The 22746-nt window shown below is 42.9% G+C and overlaps 1 protein-coding gene across 4 annotated transcripts in view; it reads left to right on the top strand.

Annotated features, from left to right (window-relative positions):
* Positions 1 to 22746, top strand: part of GOLGB1 (golgin B1) — a 42710-nt gene extending 19964 nt beyond the window's left edge. For all 4 annotated transcript variants that reach the window (XM_009097433.4, XM_018922355.3, XM_018922357.3 and 1 more), the window contains 13 exons: positions 1450 to 1523; positions 3089 to 3176; positions 3940 to 3998; positions 4898 to 9849; positions 10661 to 12611; positions 14048 to 14226; positions 15454 to 15619; positions 16719 to 16850; positions 17947 to 18105; positions 18238 to 18335; positions 18971 to 19105; positions 20619 to 20724; positions 21083 to 22746. In XM_009097433.4, the coding sequence (XP_009095681.2) occupies positions 1450 to 1523; positions 3089 to 3176; positions 3940 to 3998; positions 4898 to 9849; positions 10661 to 12611; positions 14048 to 14226; positions 15454 to 15619; positions 16719 to 16850; positions 17947 to 18105; positions 18238 to 18335; positions 18971 to 19105; positions 20619 to 20724; positions 21083 to 21217 (8234 nt within the window). In that variant the 3' untranslated portion in view covers positions 21218 to 22746. The remainder of the gene's footprint in view (positions 1 to 1449; positions 1524 to 3088; positions 3177 to 3939; positions 3999 to 4897; positions 9850 to 10660; positions 12612 to 14047; positions 14227 to 15453; positions 15620 to 16718; positions 16851 to 17946; positions 18106 to 18237; positions 18336 to 18970; positions 19106 to 20618; positions 20725 to 21082) is intronic.

The raw sequence follows: 22746 nt of genomic DNA on the forward strand, positions 1-22746 counted from the left end.
TTTAATTCTGTTTCCAGTAGGTGTGTTGAATGCCTGATTACTTTTTTTTTTTTTGATCTTAAAATGCTGGGAGATGTAATTTCTTTCTTAAAACTACCAAAATATTAAATGAAACATAAAAAAAAATCTTTTAAATCTGCTCAATAGTTCTAAGTACTTTGTTACTCCTTTTTGTGTTGTGAATTTGTCAGTCTTATTTAAAGTGGGATGCCAAAAGCTGCCACCATAATCCATTCCTAACTATGGTAGAATGAAATAAGGATTTATAGTTACCTTATATTTTTTAATTTCTGATGCTTTTCAAGCAGACCTCAACAAATCCTTTCAAATTTCAAGCTGTTGTTGTTTGAAATATAAAGATTCTTGAAATCCTTGTACAGCCTTAATTTCCGTGGGCTTAGCAGTGCATTAGACCAGAATATCTGTAACTCTCTGTACATCTGTATGGATTCCTTGAACTTCTCTTGAGGCAGCCCTTGGAGTGACTGAAGGTCTCTCCTCCTGCTCCGTAAGGGAACATTGTATGAGGCTGTCTGGAGTTCACTTGTGGAAAGACTACAGTAGAGTATGGGTCAATAAAGGAAAGCCATTATCACAGAAAACACAGATACCTTCCAATTGTTAGAATTCACAAAACGTTCATTTGAGCTTCCTCAGCTTCCACAGTACTTAGCAAATACAGTTTTGCGTAATCAATTGCATGTAGAAAAGTGTTTAAAGGAGAACAGAAGAAAACCTTCTACTGTATATTGATGGTATGTGTGTCCTCGCTGCATGCTCAGAAGTGAAAAGTATAGAAATTTGTACCCCTTAGAGAACTGTTTAACTTGGTCCTGAGTTTTATTTTGCATGTATATTAACCTGTTTTTCATACCATCATTGCTAGTTAACATGTTCACAAAAATGGGGCCTGTTTTTTAATGCTTCTAAGTTGGTAGAAGCATTAAAAAGCATTACTTCTGGGGAAGATAGCATTCGTTGCTTTATGAATGACTCCTATGCTAAAAAGCTGAGCCATCACCTATTACGTTATTTAGAACTGGGATGAATTAGAATGTATTTTTCTTGTACATTTATAACAAGTTCACATTTTATTTTTTCCAAATGAAATTTGAAACATTTTTATACAATAGTTCTTCCTTTCCTCTCCTTTATAAAAATGTTTCTTAAAACTTGAATCTCTATTACCTGTCTTTCAGTATGTCTGTATGACAACAATTGTTCTTTTCTAAAAGCTGCTTAAAAGACCATGTTGGTTGTGTGGTTGTCCCTTAAGGAAAACCAAACCCATATTATCCACATATGTGTGACAGTACATATCTCCACTACACAATAAGTGTTATTAACAGCCGTGTGTCCTCTCTCAAAAGCTCCTAGAAGAATATTCTGTTGCTGTCTAAAGCAAAGTCTAAAGTTTCAAAGAAATTTTTTTGTGTTTGAATGTTTCAGAAATAGCACATTTGCAACTTGTTTTCCGGGAGTTTCAGCAGGAAGCTGTGATGGTCACAGAAGATGCAGAACAGGTAATGATAAAGCAGCTGAAATAAAATAGGTCAGGGACTGGCCTTAAAACAGCTAAGCTATCATGGTCTTTTGTACCAATCCTCTTTGAAGGTTATTATTAACTGGATTAATGGTGAAAGACAGAAATAGCTTCCAAATACAGCTTGTACTGTGTTAATAACAGACTGTGTTTCCCTTTGCCAGCTGTGTGCATTTCTTGTGTCCTTCATCCATCCGGTCCACATTTGTGCTATTTTCTACCTGTTGTGAGTTAGTTTTTCAGCAGAACTATGGGTCTCTGGAAATAAAATTCCAAAGGCTCGGCTGTCATTATATAAGATGCCTTTCAAACCATTCCCACTGCTCTAATGGGCACCTGGCTGACTGACAGGGGAGCTGTGTGCTCCGTGACTGGGGACAGGTGGGCACTGTCCTTGTGCTGCTCCACCATGTCCTGCTGCAGGTGCAAGTGCAGTCAGGCTGTTGTTGGGTAGAATAGAGGGTTAGGAACCTGCTGCTTGGCCTTGTGCTCAGGATGGGGAGGGAGATGACAGCCTCCGTGTATCTGTACTGAGGATTTGCTGTGAAACTGGTTGTTGTTAGCTTAGAGCAAGGTCTGGCTCTCTGCATCCTGCTCTGCTGGTCCATCCTGTCCACAGGGGGAAGATTAATGCTGTGTTTTATCTAATACATTCCTCTCTATCAGAGGGTTTGTATATTACTGTGAAGTATTAAGGTAAAAGTTGTTATTTAGAACTGGAGAAGCATTTTGAGTCATTCATCCTCCTTCCAACTGCCTGCAAGCTGTGAGCTGGTAGATCAGTGGGAATTCACGCACACCTACACACGTAGACTTTTCAAGAGCACATATAAGCATTTGAACTGTGTTCTACTGCCCCTTTATAGACAGTGGAAAAACAGGTTCTTTAGGATATCACTCACCTGCAACAAGGTGAATGTTGAAAATGGGTCCATGAAAACAACTCTGGAATTGTCCATTTCAATGTCTTCATTATAAAAAGAGTCCAGCTAAATAGCTTACATCTAAGTTTTTACTTGGACAGCTATTCCTACTATTTGTGACCCATGGTTTGGGTATAGTTACCCAAACCCAGGTTAAGGCATCTAACAGTTAAAAAGTTCTTGTGGGGTTATTGGTTTGTTTGTGTGGTAGAGCCTAGCATAACTTTATTGGGAAAGCTCCAGGTTCTTTATCTGCTGGAGCAGTGAGGCAGTAACATGTGACTTCTCACCTTCTCTGCTTGGGTGGTGAGTGACAGGTTATGATACTGTGGTTAGTCCCTTTGAGGTAGTGAAGATGGAAGAGAAACCATCTCAAGTTTGGGAGGAAGTTGTTTAGATCATTGATCTGTTCATCTGCTGAGATAATGTCTTAGTCTATTGCTTAACATCAAAATCAATCTCTTTTTCATTATTTATTTATTTATTTTCATTGGGCCTCAGAGTTGTGTCCAAACTTAGATAGGTTTTACTTAGAGCTAGCAGAGCAGCAGACAAGTAGGAGAGCTGTCTCCTCATACCAGGATCCTGGCTCAAAGCTCAGTGTTTTTTCTTCATCCCACAGAATAAGAATATTGGTGCTGAGGCAAAATTGCAAGACCTGTGGACTGTGGAAGCTCCAGCTTCTTATGTAGACTGCTCTTCTTCTACAGGTGAGGACACAGAATAAGGCATGTGACAAGAAAATTGTGAAAATTGGAGGAGTTTCAGGGGACAAATCTGAAGATTATTTTGAAAGAGGTGCTCTGAGGTCAGAATCTAAAGGTGATAATCTATAGAAGGCAGAAAATATTTACATGAGGTAGAAGAGAACATTCTAGTGTGGGATGGGTAGGATATACCAGAAGAGAAGAAAAAAAGTGGTTGCTAAGGTTAGAAAGAGAGAAGGATTTGAAGGAGTGTGTTTGTAGATGCAAAGACTCATGTGTAAGGCACAGAAGAGAATTAAGATAAAATAAGAACTGTGTGTTTCTCTGCAAGCCAGTAAATATCTTTTTGTGTCTGGAATTCCATGCCACATCCCACATGGAAAAAAAAAAGCAGTCAAACCAATCTGTTACCAGGTTCTCTTGTCTCTTTGCTCTTCATCCTTCTTCAGGTGTCAGAAGTGCTGTGTGCAGGTGATGCAGCAAACACAGGGATTGCACAGAGCCGTGCTGCAGCTGCAGTGTCTGAATTACTGGTTGGAGTTAAACCAAAACAGGATGTCTGTGCACTGCATAGACTCAGACTTTGGGTTGTTTTCTTCTGTGCTTGGTTTGCTGCCTTTTTGTTTTTCTTTTTTTAAATCTTTTCTCACCTTCTGTAGAAGCTCTGGTCCCATTTTTTGTCCCTTCACTCTACCTACTGACTTTACCTGCAAATTGTTATACTGATGGTGACAAGTGTTCCTTTTCTCTCTCCTTTTTGTGTCAGGAGAGCTGGTGAATTCTGAAATACAAAAGCCTTTTGGTGACACTTCCGTGCTCTCTGAGGTACAAACCCTTTTGGTCTCAGTATTGTATGCATTTGCAGATACAAAACCTTTAATTTAGTTTATAAGTCTCAAAGGGTTGTCTCTTTTTAACCTCCTGTGACTTAAAGTGGTTGTTTCATTATGACAGCAGACTTTTTAGGAGCAGGTCTCCTTTAATGGTTCCCCATAAACTCTTTCTGCCCTCCAAGTCTTTACAGCGCAGCATGTTGACTTTTTGGTGGGCTGTTGATCCAAGCTGTCTGGGGAGGATTTGTGAGTGCTTTTCTTTTGTAATCTGTTTGGGGGGATGGGAAGAAACTTTAACACAGTAATTTGGAAAAAGCCAAGCACTTTGTTCCGGGTGCTTTGTCTAGTGCTTTCACTTTGGGCATGCACACAGATTGGAATATGGGTTTCTATCCTGCTTCTTTGCCATGTTAAATGGACAGATTGAATAGGGGACAAGAACCTCCTTATTCAGAGGCTATGAACAGGATGCCATGAAAATGTGACTGGTTAAGTACACTAGAGGGCTTGTTAGAATCACAGGAGAACTTAAACAGTTCAGAGTTATACTATCTTGCAATCAAGAGAGAAGCGGGGGGAAAGGGAAGAGGAAGTTGTCATTTTGGTCTGGTCCTGAAGCCAGATCTTTCATACTGCAACTTCAGAAACTGAAATTAGCAGAAGTGACCTGGAAAGTCACAGAATCACAGAATAGTTGGGGTTGGAAGGGACCTCTGGAGGTCACCTAGTCCAACCCCCACAGCCAAGACAGAGTCCCCCTGTTATAAGCAAGGCTTCTATTTATTGCAGAAGCCAGCCTGAGACTGTTACAAAGAGTGGAAAATAGATACTTCCAGAAGTGGCCCTTTCACGAGATTCAAAGGAAAAATGATGCCTACTATTTTCTTTTAGGCAAGAACAGATGGCTTTACCAATCGAAGCAAGCAGTTTACTGAGGAAAGTTGTCCACCTGGAATTCTAGACTATATTGCTGCAGAGAAACAGAAAGAGCTGTCAGTTTTGCTGCTGGAACTGAAAGAAGCCCAAGAAGAAATAACTTTTCTGAAAAGCCAGCTCAAGGGTCCCAGTGGCCAAACTTCTACAGGCAGCCAAACAGAAGCTAACCAGATGGAAGAGAATTCACAGATACAGTGTCTGGAGAGGGAGGAGCGGAAGGCTTCAGATACACAGAGTGTCTTACTACAGAAAGAAACAGAAATGCAGAAAATTGGCTTTCTTCAGGAAAATGGAATCAGCTTCCAAGAAGAGCCTCAGGGGAGCCCTGGCACCTCTCAATCTCAACAGCTGATCAAGTTACAAAGCCAAATTACTGAACTGCAAATAATTCTGCAGAAATCCGAAGAATCCTTTAGGAAAGAACTAGGAGAAAAATGTGCAGAAATAAATAGGCTAAACCAGTCGGCTGAGGAATACAGGAAAAAGGGAGAGGATCCTGACAGTACATTTTGTGTTTTGACTGATGAACAAGATCAGCTCATGTGTCAGGCCAAAGAACTTTCTACCATAACAGAACTGAAAGAGCAAGTGAAGCAACTGGAGGAAGAGCTAGCTCTTTCAGAAAAGCAGAGACTGTCAGACAGTCAAAGCAGTCTTCTAAGAGAGCAAATCCAGAGCCTTAAAAATGAATTTAAATCCAAGGATATAAAAATTGAAGCTTTGCAAAAGGACTTGGATGAAGCACAACTTCAGCTTTCTGACCAGGACATGCAACTAAAGGATCTGAGAAGCCAGGTTGAGACAAAGGAATGTGAAGTACTTGATCTAGGACAACTTTTGAGGAAGAATACAGCAGAGATGGAGGAGCTTTCCCACAAGTTAACCTTAAAGGGAGACGAGGCAGCAAGCCTGGAACAGCTTGTTGCTGAGCACACCAGGTCTATAGAGAGCCTGCAACAAGCCTTGCAGGAAAAGGACCGACAGATGGCAGAGATCAGTGTCAGCATGTCTGAGAAAATGGTCCTGCTGAATGAAGAGAAATTTTCTCTAGGAAATGAGCTGAAGAGTCTTAAGGAGCAGACAAGTCTGTTATTAAAATCCCAGGATGAAAAAGAACAGAACATAGGAGCAAAAGATACATGTCTGAAGTGTGGGGTATCCAAGCAGCAGAATGAGACAGAAGCAGTGAGTAAAGAAAATGAGGAATTAGTGAGTCAAGTTGAACTTCTGAGAAAAGAAAATGTGCAAGTAAAGCGGAAGCTGCAAGCAGTATTTGTGAACAGGAAGGAGCTTCTGAAGAAGGTAACCAGATTGGAGAATGAATTAGAACAACTGAGTAGAGAACAAAAATCAGAAACATCAGTAGCTCAGGCAGCTTTAGGGGAGGAAGATATGAGAAGCATGATCAGCAAAGAACTGGGTCTTGAAAACCAGCCCCGTGAGGACTACCTAATTCAGCTGCTTTCTGAAAAGGAATCTGAGTTGCAGAGCATCCGGAAGGAAAAAGAAACTACTGAATTACAACTGCAGGCAGTGATTGAGGAAATGAGGCAAAGCTTGCAAGATAAGGCAAACACTGCTTCAGTTAAAGAAGAAATCATGGAGCATCAGACAATTCCTGACCAAGTAACTGAAACCAATGAAAGCCCAGAAGATGATAAAGAAAATGAGAAACATAGTTCAGCAGGTACAAATCTGGAAGAAAAACAAAAGTCTGCTCTTAAAGAAAGGATTTCAGTTCTTGAACAAGAAAAAGAACAACTTCAAAAAAAACTTCAAGAAGCTCTCATATCTCGCAAAGACACTATAAAAAAGGCTCAAGAAAAGGACAGGCATCACAGAGAACAACTGAAACAGCAAAAAGATGATTACAACATCCTGCAAGAACAATTTGATCAGCAAAGAAAAGAGAAAGACAGCATCCAGGCTCAGCTCAGACAGCTCCAAGAGCAGAAAGGATCATCAGAGAGTGTTTTTAGGAGTCAAGGTAGGTTGGATTCTTCAAACATGGACGCAGAAGATACAACAAATAACAAACTTGTACAAGTTGCAGATATTTCTGAGGAAGAGTGGAAAAAACACCTTGACAAATTGCAGACAGAGAAAGAGGAATTGGAATGTAGTGTCAGCCATATGCAAAGGGAGCTTGCTCACAAATCAGAATTAATTTTTGATTTGCAACAGCACATAGCACAGTTGTTTGTAGAGATAGAAGGGCTGAAGAGAACCTCTGACCAAGCTGAAGCTAAGGGAGCAAGTCTTCAGACAGAACTGGAGGAGAATCAAGGAAAAATTTCTGGAGTGGCCAGTCTGGAAGACTTGAAAATTCTTGTGCTTCAAAAGGATGAAGAAATGGAATTTCTTAGGCAGCAGTTAAAGGAGAAAAGTGACACTCTCAATAATGTGCAGGCACAATTGCTGGAAAAAGAGGAATCAGTCCAAAGACTGTGTAGTCAGTTGGAGGCTCAGGCTCAGGTGCACGAGGAGCAAAGCAAGCAACTACAAACGGAGATGCTTGAAATTCAGGAGAAGCGAGAGGACAATGCAGAAGCAGCTAAGCAGAAGAATCAAATGCAGAGAAAGTTGCAAGCAGCACTTATCTCTAGAAAAGAGGCACTAAAGGAGAGCAAATCTCTAAAAGAAGAGCTGGCTAATGCTAAAATTACTATTGACAGTCTTTCTGTCAAGCTGACAAATATGGAAAGCCAAATATGTGGCCATGTTAAAGAAACAGATACCTTAACAGAAAAGTTAGTGTGCCTCACTGCAGAGCGAGAAAAACTTACTGCAGAAATTGATAAACTACTTAGAGAAAATCAGAATGTTGATGGATGCTGTAAAAACCTTACACTTACTCTGGATAGAGTTGTTCTAGAGAAGGAGAAGCTGGAGAAGGAGGTGGAATCATTGAAGAGCTTTCAAGCCACTGAGAGTTCTGAGTGGCAGAAGAAATACAAGGAGCTTCAGGAAGAATATGAAACTCTGCTGCAGTCATATGAGAATGTGAGTAATGAGGCTGAGCGAATTCAGCGTGTGTTGGAAACTGTTAGGCAGGAAAAGCAGGAAATTTTCATTCAGCTAAAAGGGGCTGAAGCAAAAAAACAGGAAACAGATAAACAGCTACAAGAAGCTGGACAGGAAATTGATGAAATGAAGGAGAAAATGAGGAAATTTGCAAAATCAAAGCAACAAAAGATCCTGGAACTAGAGGAGGAGAATGAGAAGCTTAGAGCAGAGATGCATTTTACAGATGGAGAGCTGAACAGGACTGGAGAGAGCTTTACAAACACTAGCCTGAAAGAAGACCTGGAGTGCTCTAGGAGGGAGTGCCAGTCTCTTTCTACTCAGCTTGAGACAATAATGGCTGAAAAGGAGTCTCTTAATCAAGAGATTGTGGACTTGAAGTGCCTTTTGCAGGTAACAGAATCTAAGCTGAAGGAAAGCAGAGAACTTGTAGACAGGTATGTTGCCCAGCAGACAGCGGGGGAAGAAACTAATAAGGCAGTTGCTGCACCATCACCGACGGAAGAGTCTGAAAATCAAGTGGACGTACCTTTTCGACCAGAGCCTCGTGCTGCAGAGCTGGAACAAGAGGCATTTGAAAGTGATAGACCTTGTGAGGATCCTGGTCTCTACAGACAGCAAATAGCTGAGCTCACCAAGCGAATCACAGAGATGGAAGATAATAGAAGGTCTTCAGAGCAACAGCTGGGTGACATCCGCAGGTGTGTTGAGACTTTAGCAGCTGAGAAAAGGGCTTTAGAGCACCAAATGGGAGAGAAAGTGCATGAAGTGAATGATTTGCAGGCTACAGTAGCAAAGATGGAGCAAATGGTCCAAGAAGCCAGAGACGACCTCATCAGAATGACAGCACTGAAGAATGCTCTAGAGGCGGAAAAGGATGACTTGGAAGAAAGGCTCATGAATCAGCTGGCAGAACTTAATGGAAGTATTGGAAACTATCAGCAAGATGCAACAGACTTCCAAATCAAAAATGATCAACTGAAACATGAGCTTCAGACTTTGCAGAGAATGATGCACGAACTGGAGGAGGAGAAAAGTCAGATGGCAAAGGAGGAAAGCAAAGCAAGTTCAGAAAAGCAAAAGGAATTTGTGGAAAAGCTAAAATACAATTGGAGAGGAGAAAGCAGCACACATATAAAAGAGCTTCAAGAACTGCTGAAACAGAAACAGCAGGAGATTAGGCAGCTGCAGAAGGACTGTATCAAAAGCCAGGAAAAGAACAGTAGTTTAGAAAGAACTATTAAAGCTCTGGAATTTCTACAGAGTGAGACTCGGAAAGAGCTAGAAGCAGCCAAAGAAACTTCAGCTAAAGCAGTTGAAGACACCAAGAAAGCCCAGGCAGAGCTTGCTCAGTGCAGAGTAGTGTTGGATGACACTCAGAGCGAGGCAGCAAGGGTTTTAGCTGAGAGTATCAAAGTGAAAGAAGAGTTGCAAGTAAACAAAGAGCAAAATAAAATTCAAATGAATAAAAAGGATGAGGATTTTGAGAGAAGACTGGAACAGGAAAAAGACAAGCACTCAAAGGAGATCAAAAACATGGAAGCAAAGCTGGCAACATTGCAGAGGGAGAAGGACCAAATGGAAACAATAGTTGGTGATCTGCAGGACTCCTTGAAGACAAAGGATCAAGAAGCCAAGCAAGTGGAAGGCAATCTAAACAAAACACTAGCCCAGCTTGCAGCCTTCACCAGGAGCATGTCTTCCCTTCAGGATGATAGGGATAGAGTGATAGATGAATCAAAAACATGGGAGAAGAAATTCACTGAAACTATTCAAAAGAAGGAAGAAGAAATACGTTGGAAAGAGGAAGCTTGTATTGTGCTACAGGACCAAGTGAAATGTATGACCATGCGTGTGGAAGAGCTCCAGACTCATATATCCAGGTAAATAAGCTGTGTCAGGGGAGGTTTATCAGGAAAAGCTTACTTTGCGTTTGTTATCTGCACAAGGACATGAGATGATCGCTCTAGAACAGTCCTTCTTCACGTCCTTAGGATACCTGTGTTAAATCTGTTCTCTGTGACAAGCACTCAGCATCTGATTACTCTCCAGAGTATTTCAAATTTCAGATTAATTAAAGAGGTTTTTTTTTGTATGTAGTTTTTGCACTGGGAAGTCAAGAAAGCATTGGGCTACATAATTCCAGTTTAGTCCCAAAATAAATTTTGAGGGGAAGATGGAGCTATGGAAACCTATCAAAATGTGTATACAGCTATGTATTTCCAAAATTCAAAGCTGAACCATTATTACAGGAGTAAAATTGTGTTGTGTGTGTGTATATATATATATGCTGTATCTTTGCATGATGAAGCATTAAATGGACATCAAAGGTATCAGAACAGCAATTTCACTGTGGGGTGGCATGGAGTTGTTTTTATTGTTAGCTACAATGGACGAGAGAAGTAATGTAATGACAGGGAGGTGATAACATTCAGTGTTTAAGTGAACACTTTTTTCAGTATTGACATTCTTTAAAAGAATATATTCCCCTGCCACCACCTCTTTAAGGCAGCAGTACAGTCAGAACTTTAAAAGGTATCTTGAATTTTAAATTGAGAGATATTTCCAGCTTGCTTTCTTTAAGTAAAACAAATTCTGTGGCTTTTCTAAATTAGTATAAGAACAGAGTTAGTGTGGGTTTAGATACTGAGATACTTTGTGGATTTTTGACCAGCCTAATTTTTTTCTTTTCAGGCTGGAATGCAACAAGAAAGACTGGGAGGTTGATTGCAGGAAGGAGATTGAGCATCATCAAAAGACATGTGAAATGTTGCAGGAGGAAAAAAATGAGCTTTTGAGTCGGCTTGAAGAGTCTCAGGAACTGTACAACAAGTCTCAGAATGAACAGCAGGAACTGGAGTCAGAAATCAGCAGCCTGAGAGACCAGCTTGCTGACTTACAGAATTCCTTCACCAAATGTGAGCTGGCCAGGGAAGAGCTGGGGACTGTGGTCAAGCAACAAGAGATGAGTATCCAGAATTTTAAACTCAACTGTGAGCAGCTTGAAGCTGACCTGCAGGCTTCCAAGGACCTAACAAATAAGCTGCATGAAGAAACTAGTGCCAAAGATCAAAAGATCATGAGTTTGCTGTCTGCCAAAGAAGAAGCAGTGATGGCTGCTCTAGCTGAATTACAGCAGCAACATTCTGAAGAGGTGAAAGAGTTGGAGAGTAAGCTAAGTAAGGAGGAAGATAATAAAAAAGCCTTGGAAAATGAGAAGAACAAATTTCTTGACAAACTCAATCATGTCACTGAAAAGATGAAGATAAGCAGAGAAGAAAGTAAGCAGCAAAAGGCACAGCTGGACTCCTTCACCAAGTCCATGTCATCTCTGCAGGACGACCGAGACCGCATTCTGAGGGACTACAAGCAGCTTGAGGAACGCCATCTGGTTATAATCTTGGAAAAAGACCAGCTAATTCAAGAGGCTGCTGCTGAAAACAACAAGCTGAAGGAAGAAATGAGAGGTTTCCATAGCCAGATGGATGACCTCAACTCTGAGAATGCCAAGCTGAACGCAGAGTTGGTGCGGTACAGAGAAGACCTTAACCAAGTGATTTCAATAAAGGACTCCCAACAGAAGCAACTTCTCAAAATACAGCTTCAGCGGATCCAAACTCTGGAAAATGAGAAGGCAACCATAGAAACACAGCTGAAAGAGTCTGAGCACACTCAGGATGATCTCAGGAAGTGCATGGAAGCCTTAAGAGAGGATAAAGTCAGAATGTCTCAAGAGATTGAAACTCTTATGTCCTCTCTGTCACAGGTGCAGAGAGAGATGGCAGCATTACGTGAGGGGAGTGCCATCGTGGAGTGTCAAGCAGAACTGAAGGCTCGAGAGAAAGAGGTACAACAACTGAGTCACGAGCTTTCCCTCTCCCAGAAGAGAATAACAGAACTTGAGGGGGAGCTAGAATGTGTTCAGAGGGATGCAGCCAAGAGAGTGGGAGAGGCTGAGGACAGGCTTCGGAAGGAATTGAAGCACCTGCATCATGATGCAGGGATAATGAGGAACGAAACCGAGACAGCTGAAGAGAGAGTGGCAGAGTTGGCACGGGACTTGATGGAAATGGAACAGAAATTGCTTGAAGTCACAGATGAAAACAAAGATCTCAGAGCTCAAATTCAGTCTTTTGGGAGGTCCATGAGCTCTCTTCAGGATAGCCGAGACCAGGCCAATGAAGAGCTTCATATTTTGAAACAGAAATATTCTGCAGACTTAGAAGAACAGAAGAGTCTAGTGCAGAATCTTCAGAAACAGATGGCTCAGCTACAAGAGGAGCAACATTCCACTGTCAGGGACCGAGATACGGTCAGGTCTGAGCTGACAGAACTGCAGAAGGCTATTGATGAAAGAGGTCTCTTGGCCCACATTGAGGAACTTAATCAGCAGCTCAGAGCTAAAGATGATGCGCTTCTCCACTTGTCTTTGGAATTGGAAGGCTCTTCCAACCAAGTCAAATCTTTCTCCAAGGCTATGGCAAGCTTACAGAATGACCGAGACCATCTGCTGAATGAATTGAACAAAACACGTAAGATTGAAGAAGTGAAACAACAAGCAGAAGGGAGCATCTCCACCACTGCTTTGGAAGTGCAGAGTCTGAAGAAGGCACTGGCCTCCTTGCAGAGTGACAGAGACAGAGTAGTAAGTCCATGTTCTCTCTTCCTGCTCTTACTTTAGCACCAGAGGAAGTTTGAATCTTCAAGTCTTAAATTCAGCATGCTTAGGTCTGATAATTGCAATGTGATGGATAGATCAGGCTGCATCTTCATGGAATCACAGAATAGTTGAGATTCAAAGGGTCTTCTAGAGATCCTCTAGTCCAACCCCCCTGCACAAACAAGGCTTGCTGGAATAGGTTGCTTGTACTATGTCCTGTTGGATTTTGAATATCTCCATCAGTAAATATTCCACAGCTTCTCTGGCCAACCTAGTTTTTTCATGTATCTGGAAACGGTTTCCAGAATTAGTTTCTCCCTCGCTTTCCCGGGGATGGAGATGAGGCTGACTAGACTGCAGGTTCACAATTCTCCTTTCTTGCCCTTCTTGTCGGTAGGGATGACATTTGCTTTCTTCCAGTCTTCAGGAACCTCTTGGGTCACCATGACCTTTCAAAGGTAATGGAGTTGCCTCCCAATGACCTTAGCATTTGTGGGCATGCTCCATCAGACCCCATGAATCTGGTATGGGCCATCTGTATTATTTTCTCTGGCATGGAGGCTGTGATTCCATTGTTAACTTCCAAGGGTGGTTTCTCTGTTGGCTTGGTTTAAAATATGCAATCATGGAAATAAGGTCCCTGTTAACCTGCATAGTTCACAACTGTGTCAGCTCATTTGATTTGCCTTAGATTTCTAGGAGACTAGAACAAAGGCTTGAGTTTCCTCCTCCTCTTGGCAGCTGACTTTCAAAGCAGGTACAAGACATTGCAGATTCCTTTTGACATTTGTGCCTGCACACTGGATGTGTCTGTGTTTGTATAGTCTCTGGCACAGTGCAGCCCAGCAAGTTCCAGAGTTCTCCTTGCTGGTCAGAAGACAGACTTTGACAGTCATGTCCCGCTGCCACTCATTGAGCACTGTCCTGTCTCCAGAGTCAGCCATGTCTTCTTGTCTTCAAAAACAATTGCAGTGATGCATATGTAACAACAACTTATTTCTAATTATAGCCTGACTGGAATTGGAGAGCCAAAAGGATTTTACTTATCAGTTTCCTGGTTTACAGTAAATACCAGCTTCAGGAGTTATGCTTAACCAGCTCCTTCTGTGTCACTTAGTTTTCCTCTGAATAAGATAATTACTATTGTTGTCTGGAGTCTTTTTGTTAATGTATTTCACGTCTTCATGGGAGTGCTCAAAACTCACTGCCCTCATTACCAGTAGAATTGTTTGAGGGCTTTTTACTGAGCAGTTTTTAGTACACTGCTGTATTTGATGATTCTGTTTTTAGTTCCTCTGTCATCTGAATGTGACCCTTTTCTCCCTCCAGACACCACAGGAAGAAATGCTCTTAAACAGTTCTAAACAATAAACCTGATGCTTGCTCAGCTGTCACATAATGATGTTTCTCTTCAATTCCAGGTAAGAGAGCTGGAGAATCTGCAGCAGCAATACATCCTTGTTGGGGTGGAAGCTGCTGAGAATTCTCGCTTAAAGGCACAGCTGCAGCAGTGGGAGCAAGAGGCAGACAAACAGCTTCGTCTACAAGAACAGCTGAGGCAGGAAGGAGTTGTGTACCAGCAGGAGCTTCAGCAGCTCAGGTGAGCTGTCTGTCTGCTTCCTGCCTTGGTGAGGTTGCAAATGTGTTTGTTTCTCTCAAAGAGCGGTTGTGGGCAGAGGTGGAGGGAATGCTGAGAACCTCGCCTGTGCCAGGTGACACTGAGCACTCTGCCCTGGCCAGGAGAGGACACCTGATTCCCTCGCCCAGCTTCTGCCTCAGAATTACAGCCCAGCAGCTTGGAGGTCAATGCCTGTGTGAAATAGATCAGGGATGGGTTTTTTTTTATTTCCTTCATCCAGTGGTGGTCAGTATCATCTGTTGGAGAGGAAACTGGGGCTGTTTCTTATATTGGAACTTATGTCTATGATCACAGTACTCCCTGTTCCAGGCTGCTGCTGAACAACCTTTATTTTGCCACTGATATCATAGTTTAGAGCATACTAATTTTGTATGGCTGTCGAATCCTTTATTTCACTTGCTCTATGTCTTCTAGTTTGTTCTTTTTAACTCTGTAATTCAATTCTAGTAAAATTGTCTTCTCCAACTGGACTAAAACTAGTCAGACAAATATGCTTTGTTCTGAAAACAGGGGGAAATGCTTTCAGATATTTCAGAGATCCATTTAAGAATGCCTGAGGCTGGAATGAAAAGGGTGGGATTTTCTTTGTGGAAAGGTCTATGGTTTATCTTTGTCCAGAGTGATATAAAAATTTGTAGTTCTCTCCATTCCCCCTACCCCCACTCTGACCCTCAAATTAACACTGCAGATCTTGTAAAGTTTGAAGCATCTTACAAATTTTGTTTATCCTGACAAAGGAACAGGAGGTTTATTTCCTGTGCAGCTTTTACACTGTACATGAAGTGATGGCCTCAGGTTGGTGTGGTGGGATCAGTACTGTGGGTCTGGTGCACATACAACCGTGCAGAGAAATTATTATGGGGACAGGTGGCATTGCCAGTGACTTCCTTGACAAAACTCTGCAGAGTGAGATAAAGCAATGTTCAGAAACACAGAAAGTGTGAAAAGGTCACCCTAGGACAGCATGAAACAATCCAAAGGGTTCAACCAAATACAGAAAACTTCCTTAAACCTGCTTTTAAGTTTCCTGTACTTAAGTGTGTTGTTTTGGCTTGGCTTAGTTATAAATCTTCGTGTCTAGCATGAGGTGATGATTGAATCACCCTTGGCTCATTCTTAGCTGGGTACCTGGTCATCCTAAGTCATACTGGCAACTTCCTTATAACTTCCCTTGTTTATGCTGGGCAGGCAGGAGAAGACCACCTGGGAAAAGCAGAGCAGCAGCATGAAGGAGCAGTACCTGATGGCCATTGCAGAGAAGGACAAAGAGCTGAGCCATTTACAAAGGATCACACAGGAAATGAGGCTGCCCTTCGGCAAGTCTCAAGCCATAGAGGAACAGCACCAAAGCAAGGTGGGTGGAAAGATACAGATTCTTTACTGGAAATGTGAAGCTTGAAACTCAACCACAAGAGCATGTGTTGCCTGTGTCCAGCTCCTGCAGACTGCAACATTGGATGTGGTTGTAAAGCCTCCAAAGATAATACCAACAGTCTAACTTGCATCACTGAAAGTTGCAGAAATTATGGCATACCCTTTAAGTGCTCTTCATTAAGTTCCTGGTTTCCAGTGTTTCAAGAAAGAGGGTAAAAGAGACAGGGCTTCCTAGGCACCTTGGGTCCTTTGGAGCAGCATGGAACTTCTCAGGTGTGTATTCTGGCTGGTTTAGAATTGCCCTCTTGCACTGTCTTTGAATCTAAGATTTTCTGTCTTAGTTCTCATTTTAATGTCAGAGCTTCATTTTTAAGTTTTGTATTGAATTTTTCTTGCTGTTTTTATTCTAACAGGGATCTACAGTCCTGGTTCAAGCCCAGAGAGGCTGTGGCTCAAACACTGCACCTTCTCTCTTATTCCCCCTGTATACAGTCCTAAAAGTGGAGTGGAATGTGTTTGGTATTTTGTTTGTCTAGAGAAGGCTGCATGCACAATGCAGTGCATCGGAGCCAAGACAGAACTTTCCCACATGTCTGCAGTGTCCCAGTGGTTTGTGTCAGTGGAGGGGGCAGCAAATGTCCTTTATCCCTTTGATACACCCATGCATATATGCAAAAAAAAGCTTGAACAATGTTCATGTGATGCTTTCCAGGAGGATTCTTCAGTGCTGGCCTTCTGGTCTTTGTTGATTAGATCAGTGTGGACATTAGTTTGGGTTTTTTCTTTTCTCATTCATGTGCCTTTTTTTGTTTTTCTTCCTGTTGCAAACAGCTTTAAGAGAACTTTTGAGCAGGACCCATCATATGTGCAAGTTTGGTGATCTTTCCTGACTGTTTTTATTTTCAGATGGCTTTTAGTATATTTCTGTTTATTCCCCATTTGCTCCTTTGTCTGAGCAGATCAAGTTCCAGGTCTAGGAATAATGTTAGGTTTGACCTTGGAATACTGAAAAGAGAGGAGAAACACAAGAGCGAGTTTTCACATCAGCAGTATATTTTTCATTGTTCTTTCCTTGGCAGATTTCTCCAGAAGTCCTGAAAGGGGACTTTTCAAGCCTAGAAGCAGAGACGAAGCACCTCCAGGCCCAGCTAAGTGACAGTCTGAAAGAACTGCACCAGAAAGAGCTCAGAATTCAGCAGTTAAACAGCAAGGTACTGATACATCTTATACTTTCTTGCAGTCAGGGACAAGGAATGTGGGGAGGGTTTGGCTGGAATAGGGCTCAGGAAGCAGGAATGAATCTGTCCTTGCAGGCAGTCAATGAAGTAACACAAAATGAGAAATACATCTCTCAGAAAAGCAGTGTTGGGTTCACTGCTGCTGAACAGGGCTGGCACAGCAGCAGAGCCCATGTCCCGCACTGCTGTCCCTCAGTGAGCAGCTGTGAGAGCCAGAGCACTGCAGAGAGAAGCCATGAATGGGACAGCTCTTCTGTATGGACCAGAAGGATATCCAGGCCTCAGGCAGACCCCGTCCAGCAGGCTCAGTGACAGGGTCTGAACCAGCAGCTTCTCTGCCACTGCCATTTAGTGCCCTTTCTCCCAGGTGACCAAAGGGAGAAAGGAGGAGGGAGGAAGGCAGGGGAGGAAAAAAAGAGGTGACAGAAGGGGAGAGGGGAGGAGAGAGGACAGGTGGAGGGGACAGTGAGGAAAAGAAGTTGAATGGGGGAGATGAAGGCCAGAGGGACCAGAGAGTGAGACCTTGTGAAGAAAGTTGTTTGCAGGTTCCATGTCTATTGTCAGGAGCACTTTCTAGCCTCCTGCTTTCTGGGCTGCTGAAGGAAGTCCCTCCTTGGGAAGGCAAGCTTGTCATCTTCACTTCTGTCTGCCAGCTTGAAACACTTCCTGCATTTCAGTGCAGAATCACAGTCAGTCAGTTCCCACACTGAAATGGAAGACCCAGAATTTATTCATCTTCAGAAAGAGAACTGTGTTCAAGGAGAAAGTGAGAATATAAAATAATAATTTACTGATGATATTTCTGAACGTTTTAGGTCAATATCAGCACTTTAGAAATCTTTTTCTGGACATGTAGTACTCTGTACATCTCTTTGATGTTTTGAGACTCCTGTTGCAGAAACCTTTGCCACAAGCTCCTCTTGGAGATTGTCACTGGTCATTTGACATTAGTGATGGGCAGTGTGGCAGTTATATGTTCTCAAGAGAACTCTTACCCTCAACTAGACAGAGAACAATTTTGCTTTCACAGAATCAATTTCTTTGCTCGCTGATTGTGTTCTCTTCTCAGCTATCTCAGGTTTTTGAGGAGAAAAATGCCCTCTCCCTCCAGCTCCGAGGGAGCAGTCGGAGCACCTGTGAGAGCCATCAGCACTACAGCGAGGTCCTGAACCGCTGCCTAGTGCTCGAGAGGCAGCTCCAGGAGCTGCAGGCTGCAGACAAGAGCATGGTAAGGGGGCTGGGCTTGCTGCACAGCGGGGAAAAGCTCATTTCAAGTGGCTCTGTGAACTGTTCAGCATTCTAGTGGCTGTGTGTCCTCTTCATTCAGCGCAGTTTGCAGTACATTCCTGTGTTCTTTCAGGAGCTGTTTGCAACAGACGCTGCTCCAGGAGCACCCCAAGAAAAGAATGAGTCACAGAGAGGCACTTACACACCTGAACTGCAGGAGCTGCAGCTGAGGTAAAGAAGGTCTAAGAAAACAGGGGTGGAGATGTTGGTCCTGATGGAGGCCTTGAGGCTAGTGATGAGCCTGATGCTTTTACTATGCACCAGAGTGTTGGGAAAACTCAGTCCCACACTTGGAGAAACTGTTGCATGCACTTACTAGCTGTCATTAGTAATCTCTTTGGATTAGAGTTTCAAAAAAATACAAGGATGATATACAGCAGCAATGCCTGCCAAACCAGCATCTTGGATCTGGCAGGCTGCATCCTCAGTAGCTGCTGAAGTATATCAATGGTCCTGGTCTTAGCCTGAGAGTGTGTCTGGAATTAAGATGTAGCACAGGATTGCTTGTAACCTTCTGAAACTAAGATCTAGCACACAATTCCTCAAACCCTTTCAAAATAATTTTCAGAAGGTGGAGCCATGGTGACAGAGGCAAGGAACTCCTTCCTGATGTGAAAATGAAGCTTCAAGAGATTTATCTTCTCTCATGTTTTCCAAATAGTTTATGTATAGTAAAGATGACTAAGCCCCTCTGTGAGCTAGGAGGTAATTTGAGTCTGTTCACACACTGCATCAGTGAATACAATAGAAACACAATGGTCCATGACTTGGGCCTTTTTGGCATATGCTTTGTTACTTTCTGACAGGTTGTCTGAAACAGAATGCTTACATAGCAGCACAAAGCAGGATATGAAATATTTGGAGGAGCAGCTGGAGGAAGAACGGGACCGTCGTCTTGCTGCAGAGGAGGCGCTTTTTGCAGCACAGGATCAGATCAGGAGGTGAGGCAGCTTTAGCAAATGAACACTATCACCACAGAGTGTGCTGCTTCTGGCTCTGTTTTTCATATGCACTTCATCATACCCTTCTGTCAAATGGCGCTGGTGGCAGAGACATCTCCCATGTCTGTCACAGAATCACAGAAAGGTTGAGGGTGGGGGTCCAAAGGGTTGAGGTTGAGGGGCCTCCAAAGACCATGTGGCCCAGCCCCCTGCTCAGCCTAGAGCCAGTTGCTCAGGACCATGTCCAGATGACTGTTAAGTATCTCCAAAGAGGAAGACATCACAACCTCCCTGGGCTACTGTTCCTTCAGTTGTAGGCAGATAGGATGAGACAAATTATTAAACATTAAGACAAGTTCTGTCTAGAAATTAGATGCCAGCTTTCTTGATTAGTTAAATTAACTACTGGAAAATACAATTTGGAGACTGAGAATTGGGTACAGGCTGAAGAGGAGTTCTCATGCTTCCAGGGGATTTGTCTGCTCAGTGAGCACCTGTCTGTCATGGCTGAAACAGTTTTGACTTGAAGAATGTCACTCATTTTTAATGTATTGCTAATTAATATCAACTTTTCATTAATTTGGTTATTGAGAAACAATTAAACACTTAGGAGAAAGGACTTTCGTCCACCTTTCCCAGGCTTAGTTTCAGCCCAGCCCCCTGTCCTGCCCCGTGCCCACTAATCCAGCACTGTGGTCTGCACTGCACAGGGCTCTGCCTATCTCAGGGCACTGCATGGATGCCCTGAGAGTCAGCAGAGCAAAGGCAGCTGATCTGGGCTAGATGTTGGGATTAGGAGCAGCAGGTTCAAAATGCTTGATTCTTATTGACTATGGAGGGGGTTTTAGCACATGACCTGATTGTAGGCACATGTGCTGTTCATTTCCTGGTAGTTCAAATAACTGGAGTTATGGACTAGTGGAGTCTTTTACATTAAAACAAAGGCTTTCTTCTGACACAGTTGCTGATTTAGCCAAAAAATAATGGTTCGTATGGTAGAATTCTGGATGAAGTTTCCTGGTAATTGCTACAAGGTTTGGACAACTGTTGCTCCTTCTGGCATTAAAGTCTACAAAAGCCTCCTGCAGCTGATCTCACTAATAAACCATAGCCCCTGGATGTGACTATTGCCTCTGTCACTAGAAAATAGGAAGAGCCAGCACTATTGCAGCTAGAGCTGGCTTCCAAAATAATTTCATAGAATTTAAAGTGTGCAGGTTAGGGTTATTAGGTGTATTATCTGCCCTGGCTTCTTTCAAGTCACACTATAAAATTTCACTTGAAAGGAAGAAAGACTTCTGCTAGCTGGGCCACCCTGTTCTTTGGCTTAATGTGAGCTCAGGAGGCATGAGACCTGTTCAAATGGAACCAGCTCTTGGCAAGTGAAGCGAGGGCTTGCTTGCAGGGGTTGATTCCTTTTTTGAGAAATACCTTCTTTCCTGAGCTTGATTACAGTGTTGATTTGGGACATCATAATAAAAAACTGAATTCAATTTTTTATTTGTTGTGGCAGGTTGCAGTCAAGTGAGTGGTCATCTTCCTTAAGTGCCAGCATTGATATGACTCCAGGTCATGAACAGTCCTTGCTGATCGACTCCATGGATAATAATTCCAGCAGAGTAAGAATTTAACATTCACAGCTGTCAATTATGTGAGCCCCAGCTGATTCAAGAAACTGTGAACCTACAGCACTTCAGTTCCTCTGTAGACACACATAAATCAGTCAGGGACTGTGTAGTTTTTCTGCTGTCACCGTGCTGGAAACAAAACTGGATGGGGCTGGTTCATAAACGGCCTGCAGAGAGCAGGGGAAGGGGAACATTTCATGAGGATTGCCCTAGTGTTAGGAGCAATTTGGGGAAGTTTTATGCTCATTAGATTAAACAAATTTATCTCCATGGTCTGGAGAGTTCTGAATGAAGGCAGCTGGGGCCACATCCATTCCTTGTAGTGACTTCTCTCTCTTCACTCTTCCAGACCCGGAGTACTCCTGGACTACGACGCCTGTTACGCTCTCTCTTCCACTCCCGGGCCCACTTGCCCTTGCTAGTGGCCACGTATCTGCTTGCCCTCCATGTCCTGCTCTTCCTGTGCTTCACAGGCCACCTGTGAACAGGAGTGACAGCTTTTCCTCGAGCCTCAGCCCTGTGCATGCTGAGGGCCTGCATGTCCTCACAGAAGGGCAGCACTTGTCCCAGCTGCAGCCTTTCCCAAACCAGCCCTGAAGCAGCAGCTGCACCCAGCACCTGCTGTCAGTGCTGCTGCTGGGGAACTGCTCCCAGGAGATCTGCCCTTCCCTTGGTGTTTCTATGTGAGTGGTTCGTTTTCTGAGCCAGGGTTGTGCTGCAAGCCTCAAGGACAGCATCTGTTCCTGTACCTGGAAGCAGTACCACTCATTTTAGATAGTACTGTGCTGCAGAAGGAATAAGAAAAATACTCGAGTTGCTGCAGTACTTCAGCACTTCTAAAACTGCACAATCTTCCCCCTCTTAGGCTGAATCCATAAGTGGTGTTGGGGGAACATTGTAGCTGAATATAAAAGAATTGTCTTCCCTTTCTTCCACCCCTTAGATTTGCTCCATGGCTCAGAATTGTCTGAAATGCATATCCTAAGGAAGTTGTGGGCACTTTAAGGAATGTGAATTTTAAAATCATGATTCCTGCTCAGTTGCCTCTCCTGTTGAAGAGGGGCCAAAATTAGTATATCTGGCCCCGGTGAGCATTCCATTTAAAATCAGTCATATGTCTGCCCTGACAAACCTGTAAAATAATGCCAGTAACTTAGTTATTTAAAACGAATAGGAAACATGAAACCTTTTAGCTCTTAAGTTAAAAATCCTCCTATTTATAGCATATGTGCACCTCTTATGATGGAAGGTGCTGCCTTACCTCTAGTAGAGCAGCCCTGCTCCTGCCTTCTCATCCACTAAATACTCATCACGAGACTGAACCTGCACAGGCTGTGTTGAAGGGGTCCATAATGTGCTGTGTGGGCCCAAAGCAAACACAGAAACTCCAGAAATAAACTTTCGCCCTTGTGCTGAGGAAGGAGCCAGAGTTCTAAAACCTTCTGGTCTTAGAACCCTCTGGTGTAGAAAGCTGGTGCTGGTGTTTGGGCATGTTTGCATCAAATGATGCAAATGGACTGAATCTTTTACAATATATGGAAATATGGATATATTTCCATATGTTTTCTAAAAACCTCCTGAATTTGAGACTGCCCTCTTCCAAAAGGAGAATGTTGAATGCAAAGGAATTTCAGTGGCATTCACTGTCAGATCCTGAGTGGTCATTTCCTTCAGAGTACTGGCCAGGAGAATCCTGTCTGCCTCTTAGTAGAGCATTAACAGTCACATTTTTCCCATGGGAAAGAGGTAGGTCTTTTGATATTGGTGGTGAACTAAGCTGCTGTAGCCAGTGCAGAAAGCCTATTTGAGGGTGGATTGATTTCACTGGTAGCTAAACCAGCTTGATCTCTGGCAGGTCCAGAGCACTGGCACTAGATATCCTCTTGTGGACTGTCCATGATTATCAGCCTGAACTTCCTCCAACTATGTCAAATTCAGTGACCAAACAGTTTGTCTATAGTTTCCTGGGGTATGAACTCCTGTATGTATAATAAAGTTTATTTTTCAGATGGA

Source organism: Serinus canaria, chromosome 1A (assembly GCF_022539315.1).
Source record: "Serinus canaria isolate serCan28SL12 chromosome 1A, serCan2020, whole genome shotgun sequence".
NCBI lineage: Eukaryota > Metazoa > Chordata > Aves > Passeriformes > Fringillidae > Serinus > Serinus canaria.